This window comes from Podarcis gaigeae (assembly GCF_964106915.1).
Source record: "Podarcis gaigeae genome assembly, chromosome: 6".
Lineage (NCBI taxonomy): Eukaryota > Metazoa > Chordata > Lepidosauria > Squamata > Lacertidae > Podarcis > Podarcis gaigeae.
Window position 1 is genome coordinate 57174414 of NC_139682.1, and position 20303 is coordinate 57194716.

The 20303-nt window shown below is 43.9% G+C and overlaps 1 protein-coding gene across 7 annotated transcripts in view; it reads right to left on the reverse strand.

The window, feature by feature from the left end:
- SSBP3 (single stranded DNA binding protein 3) overlaps nucleotides 1-20303 on the reverse strand; it is a 169412-nt gene that overhangs the window by 3465 nt on the left and 145644 nt on the right. Inside the window, exons 6-17 of one of the 7 annotated variants that reach the window (XM_083742656.1) lie at nucleotides 18848-18928; nucleotides 17902-17961; nucleotides 14003-14069; nucleotides 13812-13888; nucleotides 8620-8684; nucleotides 8447-8495; nucleotides 6714-6749; nucleotides 5845-5899; nucleotides 3809-3879; nucleotides 1984-2062; nucleotides 649-677; nucleotides 147-248 (exon numbers count right to left, since the gene is read on the reverse strand). In XM_083742656.1, coding sequence (XP_083598782.1) covers nucleotides 147-248; nucleotides 649-677; nucleotides 1984-2062; nucleotides 3809-3879; nucleotides 5845-5899; nucleotides 6714-6749; nucleotides 8447-8495; nucleotides 8620-8684; nucleotides 13812-13888; nucleotides 14003-14069; nucleotides 17902-17961; nucleotides 18848-18928 — 771 coding nt within the window. Of the gene's footprint in view, nucleotides 1-146; nucleotides 249-648; nucleotides 678-1983; nucleotides 2063-3808; nucleotides 3880-5844; nucleotides 5900-6713; nucleotides 6750-8446; nucleotides 8496-8619; nucleotides 8709-13811; nucleotides 13889-14002; nucleotides 14070-17901; nucleotides 17962-18847; nucleotides 18929-20303 lie in introns of all 7 variants that reach the window. The other 6 variants (XM_083742657.1, XM_083742655.1, XM_083742654.1 and 3 more) reach the window with 6 other exon arrangements.

Genomic DNA, 20303 nt, shown 5'->3' on the forward strand with positions numbered 1-20303 from the left:
AACCTTTTATGATCACATAACACCCCCTCCCTCTCCCCTCTCTGCACATATCAATGATTCCTTCCCAGAAATAGCTTGAAAGAGCCTAACAGGCTCTGTGATTCAAACCCCGGTTAGCATGAAGAGTTGGTGTAAGGATGACTCACATTGTCATTCTGGAAGGAATGGAGGAAGTTGCCTCCCAGTTCACCATCATCTCGTGGAGTGCCGGGAGGATTGCTAATGCCACTTATGTTGTTTGGAGAATTCTGCAGGGTTTTTTTTTGTTTTAAAAAGAAACAACAGACCACACAGATACACATGCAAGAAGTGAGTGTGTGCCTTTTCAAGTATGCTGTGTACTAGCAACTGCAACAAAAACATATTGTTCTACAATGGAAAAAAGATCACACAGATAGCTAAATATATATGAGAAAATGACTTGTGTTTGATGACTCTCTCACAGGGTTAAGAGCAAAAGGGGGGGGGAGAGGGAGAAAATGTCCTTGTGCTGGTGAGCAGAGGGCAGAAAAGAAGGGTAGAGCTTCAGTACTCCCTCCCTGCCCCTGCCCCTACCCCCAGGGACCCATATTAACCCCCCAACATAGTTGTTATTTTGTCCATGAAAGCAAGAAAAGAACACGGCCCAGTCTAAGAATGCAGACTTACTTTTGGAAGTCCATCTATGTCTCCTGACCCTTGCGAAAGAAGAACAAAAGAAAGGAAAGAAAGGTAGGCTGTTAGTGGGGGATAGCTGATTTCCTTGTCGTTGTCCACCCCCCCCCCATCAGCTCTCCCCACTCTCCCACCCCCGTTCTGCACCAAAGTGTCCGGTTCCTGAACCATCATCCAGAAATAAGACGCGGCTGCAAAAAGCTCCGCCTTGGCCTTCCCGGAAGCAGCTGGCAGTACATTAGTGAGCTGCAGGTCACAGCTGGGCTAATGCAAACCTCTTAACATTTGCCTCCAGAAAGGGACATGCTGGGGTTGCCTCAGCTGCCATTCCTTTGCATGCAGAACTCCCGGGAGCAGAGCCCCGGCTCACCTTCCTGCACGGCACTAGAGTAATGGCCTAATCGAGTTGCTACGGCCTCGGCTCCCTCCCGCGAGCTTCGTGACACTGATCAAGATGGAGTATAGCACCTCTACTTCAGCAAGATGTATAAGGCAAACATAGGAGGTTAATGGGTCTTTCTGCTGCTTTAATTAAAACACTCGTGCCACGGTTAGGTTGATGCTGCCGCTTCGCCTTTATCCATCAACAGAAGCCTGGCAAAGCCTGTGACCAGCAGTCCCTGCTCCCTGGCTACTTTCCTACGCTGAGTGTGTTAGGAATGGCCAAGCCCTCACAAGACTGGGCTTTGCAGATTACCAGCACTGAGCAAGTCCCCAAAGCTCTGGAAACAAACAGGATCCGCACCACAAAAACAAATGCCGAAAGCACACACCAGCCAACAGGCAGAGCCCTAGGAGCTCTGAGGTCAGGAAGCATCTGCTACAGAATTTTGCAGAGTACCAGGGCAAAGGCCCTGTGTGTCGAGTCTAGCTAGGACTAGGGTCACCCCACCACCTTTGCAAGGGGTCCTTGCAAGAACCGATACCTGTACTAATCCCTGATTCAAACATTTCCCCCCTAGAGTGCAGTGCTGGGTGACTGCTCTTTTAATTTCAACCATACACCCGAAGTAACCCTACACCAGGGTCACTGCAAAAAGCAACAATCAAAGCAATTTGTGGTTTGCTGCATGTCCTCCCAGGGTTCTGTACCAAGGGCACTCTAATTCTGGACCCAAACAAATTATAACATATCTTAAACAACTATTCCACTGCCTGGTGTTGATCCCCCAGTCAGAAATTCTGCATTCCCACATTAACATAAAGCAATGTTTTCAGCCAGGAACAAGTACATGAACGTGTTTGTGATTGCACATCCTATACAGTTAAAATGACAAAGTGCACAACTAGAACTCAGTTCAAAAACGCTGAATATTGCTGAAGACTTACCTAATGAGCCATTCATGTGATGCGGCTCCATCCCACCCATGCCCCCCATTGGGCCATCTGAGCCAGGTCCCATGGGGAACTGAGAAAGAAAGAAAGAAAGAAAGAAAGAAAGAAAGAAAGAAAGAAAGAAAGAAAGAAAGAGCTGTCAGTAACGACACATCACTCATGTTTTAAATATCCAACATACAATAATATTAGCTTGTATGTCTATTGGCGGAACACCAATGGCAGCAATGCTCTGCAAACCCAGTTTTCTGAATTCTGCTTAAAATACAAAATAATGAAAAGTTCTTTAGGAAACAACAGTTTGCACTGAAAACCCACCATCGCCCCACTGGGTATGTTGTCTTCCAAATTGAGGAGGTTTGATACACACCCTCTCTCTTCGAAGAAGCCATTGATCTATTGCATCTTGTACCACTCCTGTGGGCAGCCTCAATCCTGACAAGGAAGTTGCGGGGAACTCTGCTCTTCTCTTTTGGATCAAAGTGGATAGCCAAATGGAGCAGCTGCTGTCCAGCTTAACACATGGTTGTCTGGGCATCTGATACTGTTGGATGGTCTATGGCCGGCCATACCACAACTACTGTGCTTTTCAGCTGTGCTGAAATTTTGCTGCCCCCCTCTACTTCAGCACCATGTGTGGGCAGTCTGAAACCCTTCGACCACAAACTACTACTATATGAAGGGTCCATATAAAAGCCATCTCCAACTTGCCATGTGCAAACTGAGGGAGGAATTCAACATAGCATTAAGCAATTTGTTCCGTTAGCTTGTGTGATATAATGAATGCTCTGCCTTCTCTTCCCCCTGCAGGTGCTTCTGGGTGTTTTCCTGATCCCCACAGAGCCAGTTTTGTGGGCACAGGAGGAGGAGAGGGAGGAAAGCTAGCGGAAGTCCATACATGGGCTTCTGCTGGTGGGGCCATTTGCTGAATCCTGCCCTTAAGTGACAGAAGTAGTGCAAGAGGTGGAGGTTCTAATAACATGACTAATCCAGGCCTCTGAAATCTCATCTGCCAAAATGTTTCAGTTGCCAGTCAAGATTTCTTTAGGCTCCATGTCATCTAATTGTACCCCTGCCTTTCATCCACGTTACACAGGGAAGCACACACTGGATTCCTTGACAGTTTTCTAACCAAATACTGGCTAGGACCAGATTTCTTTAGCTTTAATGGATTAAGCCACAACACCTGTATTTAGACCCCAGTTGTTTTTTATTCTTGCAATCATCAGTTTGTTTCTCCTAACATCCCGTGAATTAAAACCCTGAGATTTAAGTGTTTGCTCCTCCTCTGCCTCCTCTCTGTTCTGTATTCCATCCTCTTTGAGAAACGGACAGGACACACTTTAAGCAATCATCCAGCTACTGTTTAGACTAGTTCAGAATGAAAAACTAGGTCTGAACATAGTAGTATTCAGGAAAGAGCTGCCCTTCCCCAATAAGAGCTTCCTATCTGAAATATTGGGCTGGCATTGTCCTGAAGACAAAAATCTGGCAGGTAATCTTAACAGAATCTCTTTGAGATCAGCTTGAGTAAAAGGTGAAGAAAGGCCCAGGCGTCAGCTGTGTCTCCTTTAAATGCAACCCCGCTAACCAGCAATGTGTGTGACAATCTTGACCAGAGCTGCGTGAACGCCGCTGTTTTAATAAGCGTAAAAAATTAACAAAGTCGCTGAAGAGTTAATCACTTTTTGATGGTTTGTTTTATTTCTGTTTTGTAACAAATGGCTGAAATCAATTAAACTGCTTTACCCTCAACTGATGAAGTTAATTATGATTTGTTATGGTATCTGATATGTAAATTATTAGAAAGCAGACTTACATTCGACCGACTGCCTCCAGGCGGTACGGGATTAATCATTGTGTAGATGTTGTCACTTGAATTTGTCGAATCTGTAGAACAGTGAAACCCACTAAGTCAGGGTGATTAATTCATTTCTTAATTAAAACAAACTCATGCCACTTGAACTCATTCTTTTGTATTTTATCACCTAAAATTCTCTCTAAGTACCACCATTTTCTGGCTAATTTGTATTTAATGAAGATTCACAAAGTTTTTAATCACAGAAATTCAACTGTGAAAAGAATTCTGCTACTAACCGAGAATATTGGGGCATTCTTGCCAGGAGAGGTGTAGAAAGATAATTTGCTGCCATGTGTCGCATAACACCTCAAAATTAGCTGATGCAATTATCTTACTACAACATCATATTTCATCTTTAAAAAAATAACAAAATACATGGATGACATTTAGTCACAATATATATTTTTTAAAAAAAACAGAAAACCCAATATTTTTCTTAATAATGAAAGCACTACGAGACAAGTGCTTAATTGAAGGGCAGAATACAAACAAAAATACACAAATTACAAGCAGGCCATGGTGACAGGAGAGAGAGAGAGAGAGAGAGAGAGAGAGAGGGAGGGAGGAGTGGTGCCTACATTAACATATGGATTGTTTTATTATGACCTAGTCTGAAATGTAGGTCAGAGTTCTCATATAAATGCAAGAGCAGGAAGGCAGTGGTAATACTACACTGAAGCTCCACCCCTGCAGCTGTGGTACACGAGAGTTACACGCAGCATGGCTTACCTCCCCAGAGCCACCACTCCCCCCGCTTTTATTCTTGCCACCGACACATGCAATGTATAGTAAATCACCCTTGCAGGCCTATCAGGAATATTCACCAGCCCCAACACTGACACACACTCACTCTTTCTCCCCTCCCACTTTACTATGAGGGAAATACACAAAGGGGGGGAAGGGAATTTTACTCAGCCTCCTGGGGAGTGAGCACCGTTTTACAAAGTGGAATTCACTCCCAGTACAAATATGGCAACACAACAACATTGACCCTGACAACAAAAAGAGATTTGTGTAGGCCTTCCTGGTGCTAATACAGTGGTACCTCGCAAGACGAATGCCTCGTAAGATGAAAAACTCGCAAGACGAAAGAGTTTTTCGTTTTTTGAGTTGCTTCGCAAGACGAATTTCCCTATGGGCTTGCTTCGCAAGACGAAAACGTCTTGCGAGTTTGTTTCCTTTTTCTTAAAACCGTTAATACCCAGGGAATCCGTGCTTCGCAAGACGAAAAAACTCGCAGAATGAAAAAACTCGCAGAACGAATTAATTTCGTCTTGCGAGGTACCACTGTATTGGGCAACCCAAGAACAGAACAGCCCTAAAGAGGTTGGGTTTTTTTTAAAGGTGGGTGGGACTGGCTTAAAAACAACAACAATAACCCTCTTGAAACTTGTTTGGATATCTGGAGAATGTTCCTAGTTAACTTCTACAAATCCACCCCTCCCACAAATGGTTTTTCCTTATTTACCAACATAAAAATAGGTTTTTAAAAAATTACCGACACCTCTCCCAACGTGTCAAATTTCACATGGATAATTCATCAAGGGACGCAGCGACCTCTTTCACATGGCTTACTGGGAGCTCAAGGCTGAAGTACGGTGCATGCTGCCTCCCACCCCTCAGGAAAGGCTTTTGGTGCAGCCAAATCTCCCACTAACCCCATTTCTCATACCCCTCTTGCGGGGCTCCCTCATGTTTTAAGCCCTGGCATAATAAAAGCCATCAGCACATGGCTGGCAGCGAGGGCAGGGAAAGAGGAACGGAAGACAAAACCTCTCCCTTTGAAAAGAGTCGGGTTGCTTTACAGCAGCTGCGCCCAATCAATAGCCAAACCGTGCATCGGTGGCATGCAGATTGTTGCTGTTGTGACCTTAAATAAAATCCAGCAGCAAAGGAAACCTGCTAAGCTAACCCAACCATTACCGGGCTCTCAATTCTCTTTAAAAAAAAATAAAAAATGGGGGGGAATTAGTGCTGCTTTCTTTCACCCTTACCTGCAGGGCTAGGCATGATAGGTGTTCCAGGAGGACCTCCGCCACCAGGGGGCCCCTGTTGACAAGATTAAATACACATCAGGAACCACTGTGATAACACAGCCTGCAATAGGTCAGCCAGATCCTGCTGCTGTCAGCAACAATGTCTCACCTTGGTATTCAGCCAAGCATTAATCTCCTGCTAAAACCTTTGATGCACTCTTGTAGCCAAAGTGCAATTTCTTTGTTTAAGCCTCGGGAAAAATGAAGGTTTTACTGAGGAGTGGGGGGGGGGGGCCACATCTGTGCAAGGACCACATACCAAGTCTATCTGCCAGGGTAGTTAACAGGGGGCATTCTTTCTATAACCTTCACATCTGCAGAAGGTGCAAACAGAAACGGGCAACTTAGAACGCTGCAAAGTACTTCTTGGATGTGCCAATGGGATGATCCAGAACGACAAGTGGAGTGTGCATTCAAAGTTCTCCACCGACACGCGAATTGTAATCACCGTGCGAAACTTCAGAAATGCGTTCTCGAGACCCCTTAAACACAGTTACGCCACCACTGCATCATTCGCACAGCTGGGGTCGCTAAGGGATTTCTTTCCCTACTTTTGAGGCCTGTTCAAGACTGGGGGGTGGGGCTTTTAACATGCTTTATTCACACTGTCTGGAGGAACAGAAAGGGGCTTCCTCAGAAACCACATAGCTCAGACTTTTAAGAATTCTTGGCCTCAACGCAGAAGCGAATACACAAGACACAGAACCAAGTCTCTGCAGGCACTTGTATCCTAAGCCAGGATTCCTATTGGTATGCAAGCAAACACCAAAATATCGAATCGTATGGTGGACCGGCACGTCATGACCCATAAAGAAATATAAACCTACCACGTATGTACCAGGCGATGAAGAAGAGTATGGAATCTGCAAGAAGATCAGAGCATAGGCATTACTTGATGAAATATACCAACTGTACAGGGAAATAAATCCTACAGGTGATGACTGTAGGCCAAGAGTCCATACAAATAAATTTATTATTATTATTGAATTTATATACCGCCCTATACCTGGAGGTCTCAACAACTGTTACCTGTGTCCAGGAGACGGACGCAATACATACAACCCAGATAACATAATTTCAGTCTTATTGGTTTTTTTTTAAATGTTCAGAGAACCCAAGATAGGAGCAGAGGGACACTGGAGCACATCCCACTGAGAAGGCATAGCAGTCAACTTATCCATTTTCTTGCGAGGAGTCCTATTCGGAATAAGAGAATTTCCCTTAAAAAAAGGAAAACGTTGACAGCTATGCTGGGAAGGGGAACCAACACATTTCAACAGAGATTCAGAACCCTCTTAAAAGATTGCACACAAGGGAGGGCAGTGGGAATGAGCACACTCGCTCTGTCCCCTGGCCGCCATTGGATGGCAAACATCTGAAGCAGGGAGATTCCTGTACTTGTGGCAGTTCCCCAACCATTTTAGAAGCCTGATATTCTGGGGTTGGAAAACACGGAGAGTCTCTACCGGCACACGCAGGTCCCGCTAACTGAACGCTTGTTATGCAAAAATTCGCTTAGTTGTGCCCAAACCTTGCTATACAAACGACTGATTCAGATATCTGAACAGCTGGACTTGTGAGAATGGTGTTGCTTAATCGTGAGCTTTATTTTCAATAGTGAGCCTGACATTTTCCTACTGTGTATCCAAGCCCACAAGCAAAGCCTCTTCCTCAGTCGTTGAGATGGGGGCAAAGTCGCTGTCCCTGAGCGGCAATGAACATGTCAGAGCCAAGTCCACAGAGTGCCAGCCAGGTTGGTGGCTGGGACAATGAGGGAGACACCAAGGATGAAGAAAAAGAGGAGGACCTTGGCTTCCTCCAGGGCTGAATTTTGTCACTGCAGTAGCTGGTGGAGGAAGAAGAGGAGTTGGTGCTGATGCCGGCTTCAGCCTCATCATAGGCTTCACTCTTTGCTTAGGCCTCAGTGCCAGAGGAGGGCGAAAAAAGGAGGAGAAAGAGGTGGCGGCTGCACCAGTGGAGGAAGCTCCTCAGCTCAGCCCCACAGGCTTTCCCTTGGCTGTCCTCATGGGCTCATGCAGTGACATTGTTGACCAACTAACTCACTGGTTAGATTCAGGCAAGTGGAGTGGAACTGGTTCAAAAATGGGCAGAAAAGGGGCAGGCCGGTAGCACTTATCAGAGATGGAGGAAGAACTGGGGGAGGGTGATGGGGTGGAGAGACCATGCCAGTGTAGATATACAGTAGGAAAATGTGGTGTTTCTGTTGCCTTGTTTTATTAGGGAATGCAGTGGGATTTCCCAATAGAAAACAAAGGAAATGATTGGCTCGTTATGCGAATGCTCGCCTAACGAGCTATTTCTCAGCAGCACATTATGGTTGGAAAGCGGGACCCATGTGTACAGGAGACTCCCTCCAACTCATGAAAGGAGACTGGAATGGTGGCTGCAGTGTGGGCCTAGTTAGTTTGGCTGGACCATCTCACCCCTACAGTAGAATGCCAGAAGACGGCAAATGAGAGGAATTCAAGTACTACAGGAAAACTAAATTATGAGGGCCAAGTTTACAAGAACAAAGGAATTCTAATAAATGGACACTTACTGAATTAGCGCTGTTGGGATTGGGCCATGGTCTACCAGCTCCTGGACCCCTGGAGTTTGAGAGAAAACAAGCCTTCAGCATGTACAGAGTGACAATGTGAAACCAAAAATGATTTCCACATCTAGAATTGTAAGAACGTCAACGGAAAGCCAGCAGCATGGCAGGTGCCTTACATGTTAATCCCAGGCATGCCGGGCCCTAGAGAGTTGGGTGGAGGTCTCATTCCGCCGCCATAGTTCTGCAATGATAACCAAGGATCAGTCTACCATAACGAGAAGGGAAACCGGAGAAGAAAAGAGAAAGGAAAAAAACAAACAAAAACGAGAGGGTTAGTTTGTGAAAATGAACTTTAATTAAAAAAAAAGATGATGATAATGAACATATAGGCAAAATTAGCTACTTTGAAAAAGTAAAACTGGACGGCGGCATCTCTCAATTTGCGCTTTGACCAGGCAAAGGATTTTTTAAAAAAAAGGGGGAGTGGGGAAAAAAATCTTAGAAGCCACCCAAATTCCCATCTCATGGTAGGAGTGTACCAGGAATGCCCAATGGGCTAAGGCTTCTAGCACTGGCCAATGCAGGTCATCAAGGAAGCCGTAGCTGCACCTAAAGGGTAGGTAAGATAGTTATCTTGAAAGGTAATAAATACAAACAAACAAAACTGAAAAAGAGAGGCTTGTCACAGGAAGCCAAACGGGGGAGGTAGACATGAAAGAATTAAGATTCCTTGCTTAGTGTTGTGGTGGGAGAATTGCATGGAAAGAAGCAGGAAAAAATGTGGGGTGGGGTGGGCAGAAGAGAGAAAGATTCTGCTTTAAGGAAGACAAGGCGATGAGCAAGTGATGGGGTGTTCAGAAAGGGGAATAGTGACAGCACAAAGGTTTGCAACAGCTTCTAAGTAAAGAGCATTCGGTTACAAAACAGCAAAGCTGGCCAGTCACAAAACTGCGCAAATCTTTACTGGTGTTCATGCACAAGAAAGAGAAGACAATTCTTAGGCCAGAAAATGTCATTTCTCTCCCATTAAACACGGCTGGCAAACACTTTCTGTTCCCCCAACACAGACCAAAGTTAGAGCACAAATTCACTTCTGTGCACCAGAGAGATACTACAGAACTGTACTAGGTCCCACTTGTTTCGCAAAGGAGATCTAACAGATGAAATCTGACAGAAAGGGCGCCAATCTGTCACAGCTGCGAAGCCCACGGAAAGCTAACGATTAAGGGCTGGGGATGAAAAGGCAGCTTATTGTGGAAGTCTACATGTGAGCACTTGCTGAAACACCTGAAGAAGCCGCTTCCTCCCCACCTCTCTGAAGTCATAAATCTAGATCTAAAGTCGGCGGCTATGGATTCTGATTTTCTTGGTTCCTGAAAGACAGCTGACACTTGGCTGGCTGATTGGCTCCCCTCCAAACATGGCTGCCCTGCAGGGCCTGAGGTAGACTGCACAAAGCAAAGAGGTGGTTCAAAGCGGATTCCTCTTTGAAAAGAGTTTAAAGCAAAATTGCAACTGGCTTACATACTGTTTATAAGCGATGCTTTTACCCTCTCGGAAGAGCTGCTCGCTGCACACCAGGTAGCTCTGCTGTGATTTTGTTGCAAGGGTTTCTCAGGAACCCTCAACTCTTGAACGGAACACTTTGGCCTTCCATTTCTCCTGACAGAGGGCAGCCACAGCTGGCAACAGATCTGCTGATCATTAGCCGATCAGTACAGTCCATACTCCTGGCAAGAAAACAGCCTGCTTGGCTGAATGCTAGGCAACCCGGGTAGTCACAATCTCCATTTTTTGAAAAAAGCAAATCAAAGAGCTTCACCTGCCTCGCTAACTTCAGGGAACAGGTGGGACAGCTCCTTCCTCACACTTTCAGTAATGACATGTTTAAACTCTTATTGGCTGGGAACAGGGACCAATGCTATTTTGGAACGAGAAGCAAGCACCAAAGGGACAAAAAAAGGACTCCCCCCCCCCCACAACTCATAGCACCCAAAGCAAGGTAAACAAGAGCTAGACACGGGGAATGCTCATCTACACACATTTCATGCATGGCTTTAGAAAGATTCCATGCACCTACACTTAACAGCAGCTGCAAATTCAACCACGGCAGATGCCTACGTAACTACAACGCCAATGGAATGAAATCACTCCTAAGTACGCCACTTGGTGGGGATGGCAAGCACGTGGCTTGTCCAAGTTGTACAGCACATCCAAAAGTTTTGAAGCAGTCTTTGTTTGGCTGACGCAACTATAACAGATGGAAGCTGTTATAATAACACATCAGGGACTATTAAGAGCTTTGTACCCATCACTAACAGTGCCAGACCATTAAAATAGATAACAAAGCTATTGGAATCTAAGCTTGCCGGAATGATTATGAGGCAAGCAACTTTCTTTCTTTTTTCTCTTGCGTTCTTGGAGGTGTGTGGCTTCAACTGGCGTTCTAATTGCACCAGTATCAAGAAGTTCAGTTACCGTATTTTTCGCTCTACAAGACGCACTCGACCATAAGATACGCCTAGTTTTTAGAGAAGGCTTCAGGGATAGCCGTGCAGCCTGCATTCACTCCATAAGATGCACACACATTCTCCCTTACTTTTAGGAGGGAAAAAGTGTGTCTTATAGAGCGAAAAATACGGAATTTATCTTCCTCTTTTGCACTCTCCTTCAGATGCTATGCTGCACAGCCTTTCCAAACCTGGGGGTCTCCAGACTACAACTTCGGCCATTCCTGATCATTGGTTGTGCTGGCTGGGGCGAATGGACAACAACTTGAAGTTCCTGGGTAGATGAAGGCTGATGTATTATGATAAACAGGATTAATTTGTGTAAATTAGATGCAGGAGATTGAAATGTGGACTCATACTGCACCTATTCCAATTGTTTTCTTTGCAACGATGCTGTCACAGAGTTATCAAGACCTTTTCAAGTATAGTTTTTCCTAATAGCAGGCAACTATTATTCTGCCCACTTTCTCCAAATCTAAGCCCTCCTTCTGCACTTGCCTATGCCTCCTGCTCAGCTATTGCCAGTCCTAGCCTGAAAACAGATGGTCTGACTTAAAGCCTTCTCCTTACACTTGCTGACCCTGAGGTTAATCTGGTAATAGCAGCAGAACCTTAAGTGCTGGGCTGACTTATCACAGGTGGCTACCTAGGAATGGTGTTTGTAAGGGTCAACACTTTTGCTGCAGCTGCAGATCCAAAGAACTTCACAGGGTATTACTGGATGAAAGCGATTTGCAAGGAAACCCAAGGAAACATTTTATGCACGCCCCCCCTCTTCTAAAGTGGTAGTTCAACACTTTAAATGATTACAATTTCACAGTTGCTGAAATTGACAAACCTGATAGTATTAGTAAAAATGACAGGGGAGATGGAAGGGAAAGAAGCAAGCCGCTTTTCTGATGTGTACTAGGCCCTGTTAATACATCCCTTGGTATGCTGACATTTTCTTAGTATCAGTTTTAGTGAGGGAATCATGGTGTGGTGGGGTTCTGGTGTTGAATCTGTAGTCGGTTTTCTATGCTGTTCCTTCAAACACTGAAACATAATCATGGCTTGGAAGGCTGTCTGAACTGAGCCACTGCACAGATAGCTAATCCCAAAAGAAGTTTCAGAAAGTGCAAGGGACCTCACTAAAATGTGGCTACTGGTTATGATTCCCCTACAACTGTTTTCTGAAGTGCACATGTGGCAAGCTGGTCATCTCTAGTATCAAACCATGTGATACAGGTGCCTCAATCTATTGGATTGGACACTACAGAAAAGCCTCATTGTGCAGCTGAGGATTACTAATGACTATATGGTTACATGAACAATGCTTTAAGAGACCACGAGTTAAATGATCATCTGTAACTACCCCAAGTCAATTAAAATCTGGCCTGAATGTCCCTAAAGTTTAATATGAGAAAGCAAAGAGAGGTATCTGAGCTTGTCTGGTTTCAGGAAGAAGCATGCTAAGAGAACAAGGAGAGAGCAGGATTGCAAAGGAAGGTCCACAGGGAAGCGGCAAGCCTGTGAAAGAAGAGATGCACATTCCTCAGTACCATCCATCAACACTTATTTATAACAAGTAAATATACATCATGCACCTCAATAACCTGATCCAACCAAGGCACAAAAAGTGGACCAACCAAGAGACTGGAGAGAGGACCTTGTATCGCTCTCTCTTCACCATCTGACTCCATCTGTCCCCTTGGAAGCTTCTCACACTGATCCGTTGGCTCAGAGAGTCCCAACAGAACCCACAAAACAGACGTATTGCAACAGAATTAGGTATCTAGGAGCAACGGCTTTCTAGGCAGCCTACGAAGTTGTCCAGATCCTTAAGGGTCAAACCTTGAGGTTCGGATTCAAAAGTAGCCTTCCCACTAACTGAAATGTTCCTTCCGTCCTCACAAGGTGCTTGATCCAGAAGAGGAAGTGTGGAAGGAGCTTTTTGCTGTGTTCTCTCCCTCCCCACAACCCTTTCCCCCTGTCTCAGAGAGCCTCCAACCCCCCAGAGCCGATTTTAGGGAGATGCAAGGGGCTGCAGAAGGAAGGGGTGAGTAGGTCAATGCCATCTCCCACAACGTCCACTGGCGGGATCTTTCCCTGAGTGGAGTTCTGCTGAGGAGATGCTACCACTGGAGGTAGCAATGATGGGATCCAAGACTGAACCAGAACTATAAAAGCAGATATGGGCCATGATTGGCCCATGGCATGCATCTGAGAAGTAACTTGTCAGCCCTCCTCTTCCCTCCATCATTCCTCCTGCAGTATGTAGTAAATGCGAAGTATGGATATCAAATAAACTTTGCTGGGCAGCAAAAAAGAAAAGAAAAGAAAAAGCAAGCACCTTTTGGGTCGACCTAAATAGTCGACAGGGTGTCTGCCGGTGCTATAAAGCGCAGAATAGACTGCAGCTAATTTTATTATTAAAAAAACACACAATCAAGTGAAATAAATTCAGCATTGTACCCGCAACCCAACCCCACCTAAGCATCCCAAGCTGTAAGATTCCTTCCTGACCAAAGTCCAATTAAACCGGAGTTTGCCCATTTGGATGAAAAGAGCAAAGATGGAAGGTGGGAGCAGGTGAGCACATGAAGTACGTGATATGAGGATGTTCACTTCTGAAGCCATAACTAGATGTTGGAAGGTGGGATTCCCCCCCCCCCCAATCCAGACACATGTAAACACACTAATGTAAAATGCATTATCGCTAATGGTGAGGAAGAAAAGGTTTGGGAGGAATGGAAGTGCTCCTAGCTCTTCAAGCTCCCAGAGGCTGCTTTTATGATGTTTTGCTCGCTAACTTCATAAAGTAGCAAAGCTATTGTTTGGCACTGGACAGGGTAGGAAATGCTCTGCCCAGGTTTTACCTGTGGACCTGGACCCATGGGCCCCATTCCTCGTGGAGGATTCATCCTTTGCATCGGCCCTCCCATGTTGGGATGCCCTAGCGAGGGAAGAGAGACAGGAAGATGTTACTTTATTACTGGAGAGTAATGCACTTGGTGAAAGAATAGGCCAAGGGGAAAGAACGATTGCAGACAAGCCGAATCACATTTACCTTGTTGTCGTGTGGGGTCCATTGAGTTGGGCAGCAAGGGCTGTGTACCAGGAACACCCCCCGGAGGCTATGGGGGAAAGGAAACAAATTTGAGGAAATCAAATACTTGGGAGATGCACGGTACAAACGATATTGCTTTGCTACATTTGCTGCTGCAATTAGAAAAACCAGTCATGGGCTGAAGGCCCTTTTGGCTCAGCTGCTTTTATATCTATACTCAAAAGCATTAGACTTCAAGGAAATGGGTCAATTTACTGACGAGGGTGAGGGCAGAACAGCCCCCTTATTCTATAAGCCCTGCGTTTGTCTTATATTGCCATTGTGTGGGTGTCTGCAGAGGAAACCTGGTTGATTCAAGGATAGGCTTAATCTTCCCTAGAAATCCTCCTTCAAAAAGGAACAGGAAAACTTTCCCCCCATTCCAGTTATTCTTGACCGACTTTCCCCTAAGCCAACAGTGAAAGGTAGGTATGGCAGAGGGAGTGGGATGAAAAAAAGCAGTATTTTTAAAAGTACCATTTATTTGTATGAGAAAAATGTAACATGTGGGACATCATTTTCACAATACACATGTAGGTGGAGAATGGCCTCAGCTTCATTCCCTGAATGGGTAAGTGATATCTCTTATTTATCCCAGTTCATCTATCATCAGTTCCTGGAGTCTCGCGTGTGCATAGTTGAATGCTACAACTCCCTTGTCTACTAGCCCATTGAAAAAAGGGGATTTCTAGGGGAGAATCAGAAGGAAGGATTAAGCAGTCCTTTCCTCCCAGTTGTTGACGGTCTTCTGGAAATGCCTTTCACCTTCGCGTTACCTTGGCCAAATGGGCTTACTGACACAATTTGTAATTTTGTCCACTCCTGACCTTCTTTAGAAAACAAGCCTCCTTTTCTATAGTTCATGGGCGCTTTCAAAAATCATGCTTCTCATGCCACAAAGCCAGAGTAAAATAGCTCCAGGTGTTTGGGTGGGCTAACTGACTGTGGCAACTCTTTTGATGCTAAGTATTCTTCTAGGTTTGGTCCTTAAGTTCATCTGTGTTTATCTAGCACGTGGGTGTTTTGTAAACACCCTCCCTCCAGTTACCTGCTACATATAAGCATCCTTCATAAGCACCTATATATTCCACAAGCATATTGAAAATGCATACACCGGAGACTAGCTCACTTAAAAAGCCCCTTAATGGATGGGGACCTAGGTATCTTATGGAGCACTTCCACCCACACCACCCAGCCTGGGTTCTTGGATTGTCTCAGGGGGCTCCTTCTTGTTCACAGTGTGGGGATATAGGGTAGGGCCTTATTAGTAATGGCACCTTCACTTAGAAGCCATGCCATTCAGGGCCTTCTTTGATATAAACAACTGCCCTCCCAGGTTTTTGGAGGGTTTGGTTGAATCTGCTTTGGAGTTTTAGTACAGTATAGCCTGCATTGCTGCAGGTTTTAATGTGTGAACTTTGTTTTATCGCTAGGTTTATATTTATTTTCACTGTAAACTGCTTTGGGACCACTTTGGAAGTGAAAGGTTGTATTTAAATTTTTATAAATAAACATATATAGCTATAACAGTGATGGAGTTTACGTTGTGATCAGGGTAGTATCTGCATGCATTTTTAAAATGTTGTGAAAGTGTTGCTTTTTTATATTAAAAAAATCCTTTTGAAAAATACATTGAATTTGCTATAGCTCACAGTTGCCATCTAGTGTCTAGTGTATTGCACTTCACAACACGTTTGCAGCTGCATAGCTGAGTCCAGGGTTTACAAACTCACGGGGTGTCACTTTTTTTGGAGGGGTGCGAAATAAGACCCGAGTTAGAAAGATCATGAACTTCCATCTTTGCTGCTACCTTTTGGTTTGGGGTATCTTTACTCCAGTCTCAGCTACACTAAACGTCTAGGTACCTGACTCCCCACCACCACCACCACCACCATTCGACAACAACGACTTCCTCATTGGAGAAAAACATAAAAGCTTTAAAATGAGCCAGGAAGTTTCTTAAATATACCATTTCTCTCTTGCCTAATTGGCTAGATCTGCTTTCCTAAACACCAGTCATTGCTATGCCTTCATTTATTGGCTAAAAATACAGAAAGAGGAACAGGCTAATTAAAAAAAACACACAAAACAAATGAGCAGAGTAGCACCTGCATATTTTGCCTCATATTTCAGGTTCAACAAGGGCTGAAGACTTGCTTCCCCTCCACTTATTTTTGTAATGAAAACTTGGAATCCAGGGAAGATGGCTTATCAGGTGGGTGAGGTGGGGGGGGGGTGATACTCTCCTTATCCTCCCTGCAGATGCCGACATGCACATCTCCCTCATGAATCTATCATATATCTTCATTTTTTAAAAAGCTGTCATCCATATGCAGCCTGAGTCTCACAGTGAAGGTCCTTGAATGAAATGCTACTGATGCCAGGGCAATTTTAAGGTATACATTTGGGAAATGCACTGCGTTAAAGAAAGTTATCTGTTTGCCAACACAGATGACATTTCATCAACAAGGGTGATAGCGTTTTCCCCTTCCTTCCTTACTTAACAGAAGTGAACAGATTATGATGATGCCATTTGTATTTAAAATACGTCAACACATTTTGTAGAAATGGTAGGATTCCTTTTTTCTTGGGCAACAAATCCTTTCAACTTCATAATGTGCCTTCCATATTTTGATAAAGCTGGAGAGAAAAGACAGATATCGTCTCTCTCTCTCTCTCTCTAGCTATAAGCAAGTTTGCGATTTGGACATTTTCTTTATTTATTTTAAAAAATAGTCCAGATCCCTCTTAACATCACTACTTAATAGAAGTTGTTGGCTGTAACTTAGATAGAGAACTGGTATTCCAAAATGGATATATTGATATAAAACTTAGAAATATGTGATGCACAGAAGGTGCCGTGAAACTCCTGCATAGCTTTATGGGTCCCTTAAGGAGCTAGGCACAGTTCAAACAAAATGGACAAAGGACCTCTGCAACTGAGGATAGGTGAGATCCAACACAGCAAAGAACATGGTAACTCTCTGCTCCAGTTTTGGCAAGTCCACTTACAAAGCCATAAGTGAGTGTGATGGCACTGGATGTACATTTTTTAAACAACAACAACCACAACACGTACACCACAATTATTTTTATTTTTAATCCTGCACACAGTTGTAAAAAGGAATTTAAACTGCATACAAGATTCCTTATTATTGTTATTGTTTTGGAAATGTGCAGGTGGTTAGTGTATATGGAGGACAAAGCTTTCAAAGGCTACCTAGTATTGATGGCTTTACGCTACCTCCAGGAATGGAGGCACAATGCCTCTGAATTCTAGTTGCTGGGAAACCGCAGCAGGAGGGAGAGTTTCTGCCCTCATGTCCTCCTTGTGGGTTTCCCCAAGAGGCATCTCTAGTTGGCTGCTGTGGGAAACAGGATGCTGAAACTAGATAAGCCTTTGGTCTAATCCAACAGAGTTCTTGTTATGTTCTAGCCTCCTGCAGCAATTTCAAAGAGGAATTTAATGTGACCATTGGTCAAGAAAGCCCGGGAAAGTATGACACTCAATAGGATGGCAGATTTAAAATAAAAAATAAAAAATTGAGAGTCGGTAAATCTTCTGTGCACATCTTACAATCTGGTTTGCATGAACTCCACTTACAAACGACAAGCTGGCTACAGACAGGACATCCTTCTGCCCTGAAGCTCCCACTATTTACTACATATATGCATTTATTATCTTGTGGGCAAAAGATCACCTGAGAGCCTTACAATTCCCCCTTTAAGAAATGGGGTGGGTGTGTCTGTGTGTGGTAACTCATTGCAACCCCAGTGTTAAAAAGTACATGAATGAAAGAATAAACATCTTAAGCCTCAATCGTGCTTTAGCTGCGAATAATACTGAAGAAATACAATACCTGATTTCCCATCCTGATTGGGGGCCGGGGACCTCCTGCGTATCTTGGTGACATAAAAGGCTGTAAGCATATAAAATTAGTTCAGTGGCAATGAACGCTCAAAAGTGGAAGTAAACATTATAACCACTTCCTTCACAACTGCTCTTTAAAATACCAAAATTGATTGTATTTCCCTTATTCTACACACGTACACACAAACTCCCCAAACCGAGCATTTGATTAGCAGAACATTTCTGAGGTGAATTCCAGGCCAAATGAATGAAAGATTTAATATACTGCATTCTATTCAACTTGTAATTAAACTTGACACATATATACACAGAAGCATTTTTTAAAAAATCAAAACAAAACCCCCAAAACCCTGCTGATAAGAAATATTTAGACTCTCAAGTCTTTGACATTTGTTGTGCTTTACTGTATTTATTTGTTTAACGTTAGGATGGTTTAATAATTTTTGACAAGAATTAAAATTAGCACAAATGAAAGTACCAAGCGAATATTAAGATACTTTTTAAACAGATTGGTAAATGAAAGTGCGGTTTGGGGAAGAGAAGAGTTTAAAACATTTCAATGACAAGTAGTGAAAACAAGCACTTAAACCGTACAATGATTGTCTTAATGCTGTTCGGGGTTGGGGGGGTGGAGGATTAAAAAAAATGATATTTGTATGTAAATTAGCATGTCTGAAAATCGAAAGCTACTTTGTAATCTGATGTCAATGGAACAAATGCAGCCAAGAGGAACAGACTTCCTAGCGGAGGTGAGATGAGGTGGAATGAAAACGATTTTGGGGTCCCGGGATCTTGAGTGGATGTAAATTCACAACGCTCCGCAAACTACCCTGGAGCAGCTCGCTGGTTAAGTTAGCGGAAGGGTGTGGCTCCCACATGCTTCGAGAGTTCACACAGAACACACATATCACAGCAGTGCCCTGCGATGTCTTTACCTGACTGTGGGGTCCCATCATGCTGTTGGGGTTGTGAGGTGGAGGCTGTGCGTGTGGCGAGGGCTGAGAGCCAGGCGGTCCCTGTGAGGTTAGATAGCAGAAGGTGGTTATAGGTCAGGCACATGAATGTGCAGGAAAAGAGCTGGCTTAACAGGAGAAGCTGGCGAATCTTCACAGGGAATGAATATTTTGTTTCTGAACATTGCAAACTTCCAAAAGAAAAAGAAATAGAAATTGGGGGCGGGGGGGGATGAGGGCAAAGAACCAATAACTGTCAAAGCACATCAAATGAGCTGTTAATTCTGAGTGAGCGACACAGCTTGTGCCCTCTGACATTTGTGATGGGATCGCTAGTGAGTCCAACGCTGGAACTGCTGCTCGGTGCTGGAATTTTACTGCTGTGCGGACAGACTAAAATAGGTGCAATGTGTGGCGGCACATAACCTGCGAGCAAACATTTTCATTGCCGAACCTTAATAAATGCAAACTGTGATCTCAATTAACACAAAAAAGTCTCCAAAATATCTGGAGTGGAGGTGGGGGAAAACCTGCCTCGTCTAGTCTCGCACTGGAAATTGCACACATGGCACCACAGAAATGCAACATGTCCGCCAACTGTGCCCTGGCATCTGCCCGCGTTCAGGCACGCTTTATTCAAATTATGTAATTCAAATTATGTAATTCAGCAGATTTGGGTAAACAAAACAAAATGCAAATCTGCATTGGCTGTATGGATCATGATATGGGTCTGGGCAATACAACTTATACAAGCTGAACAAAAAGCCCCTTCAAGTGTACTGCACTGTTCTGTTTCAGTCTTCCACAAGCCTGCACTATTAAATGCATCTGGACAAGTGCTTGAAGAACACATACAAAACTAGCTCACCCACAATATATTCCTATTAGATTAGCAATAGTACTTTTCTGTGTTTTCATTTGCCACTTGGGTTAAGAATTTAGAACAAGAGAAAGTTAACAAGAAGGTTTTATGAAGATGATAAAAATAAAAATGCTTAATAACATGTTTCCATGCTTTACCTAGACTTCCAATTCTAGGAAGTTTGTAGCAGCAGCAATAACTTATCATTTCTACACACAAGACTATAGTGTCACATTTTTGAGACCAGAACTGCGGTCCTTCACCAAGATTAACTATCTATTGAGGCAACAATTAATCTTGCATGCAGATATGATTTTACCGGGGGGGGGGGGAGGGGTTAAAGGCGCCTGAGAATAAAAAGATTCATTTGTATAGTTTCAACCTTGCAATGCAGGGCTGTAGGATTAAACATAATTTTAATTCCCTCCATTTCTGGAATCCCAGAAAACAAGAAGTTTATTTCAATAAAAGTGTGTTCTTGAACATGAATAACCAAATTCGCACTATGATGTACACATGTTCCCTGTGTAATTTTTTCTCTCTCAAACAAACACAAAATTGTAATTGGTCTGGAAA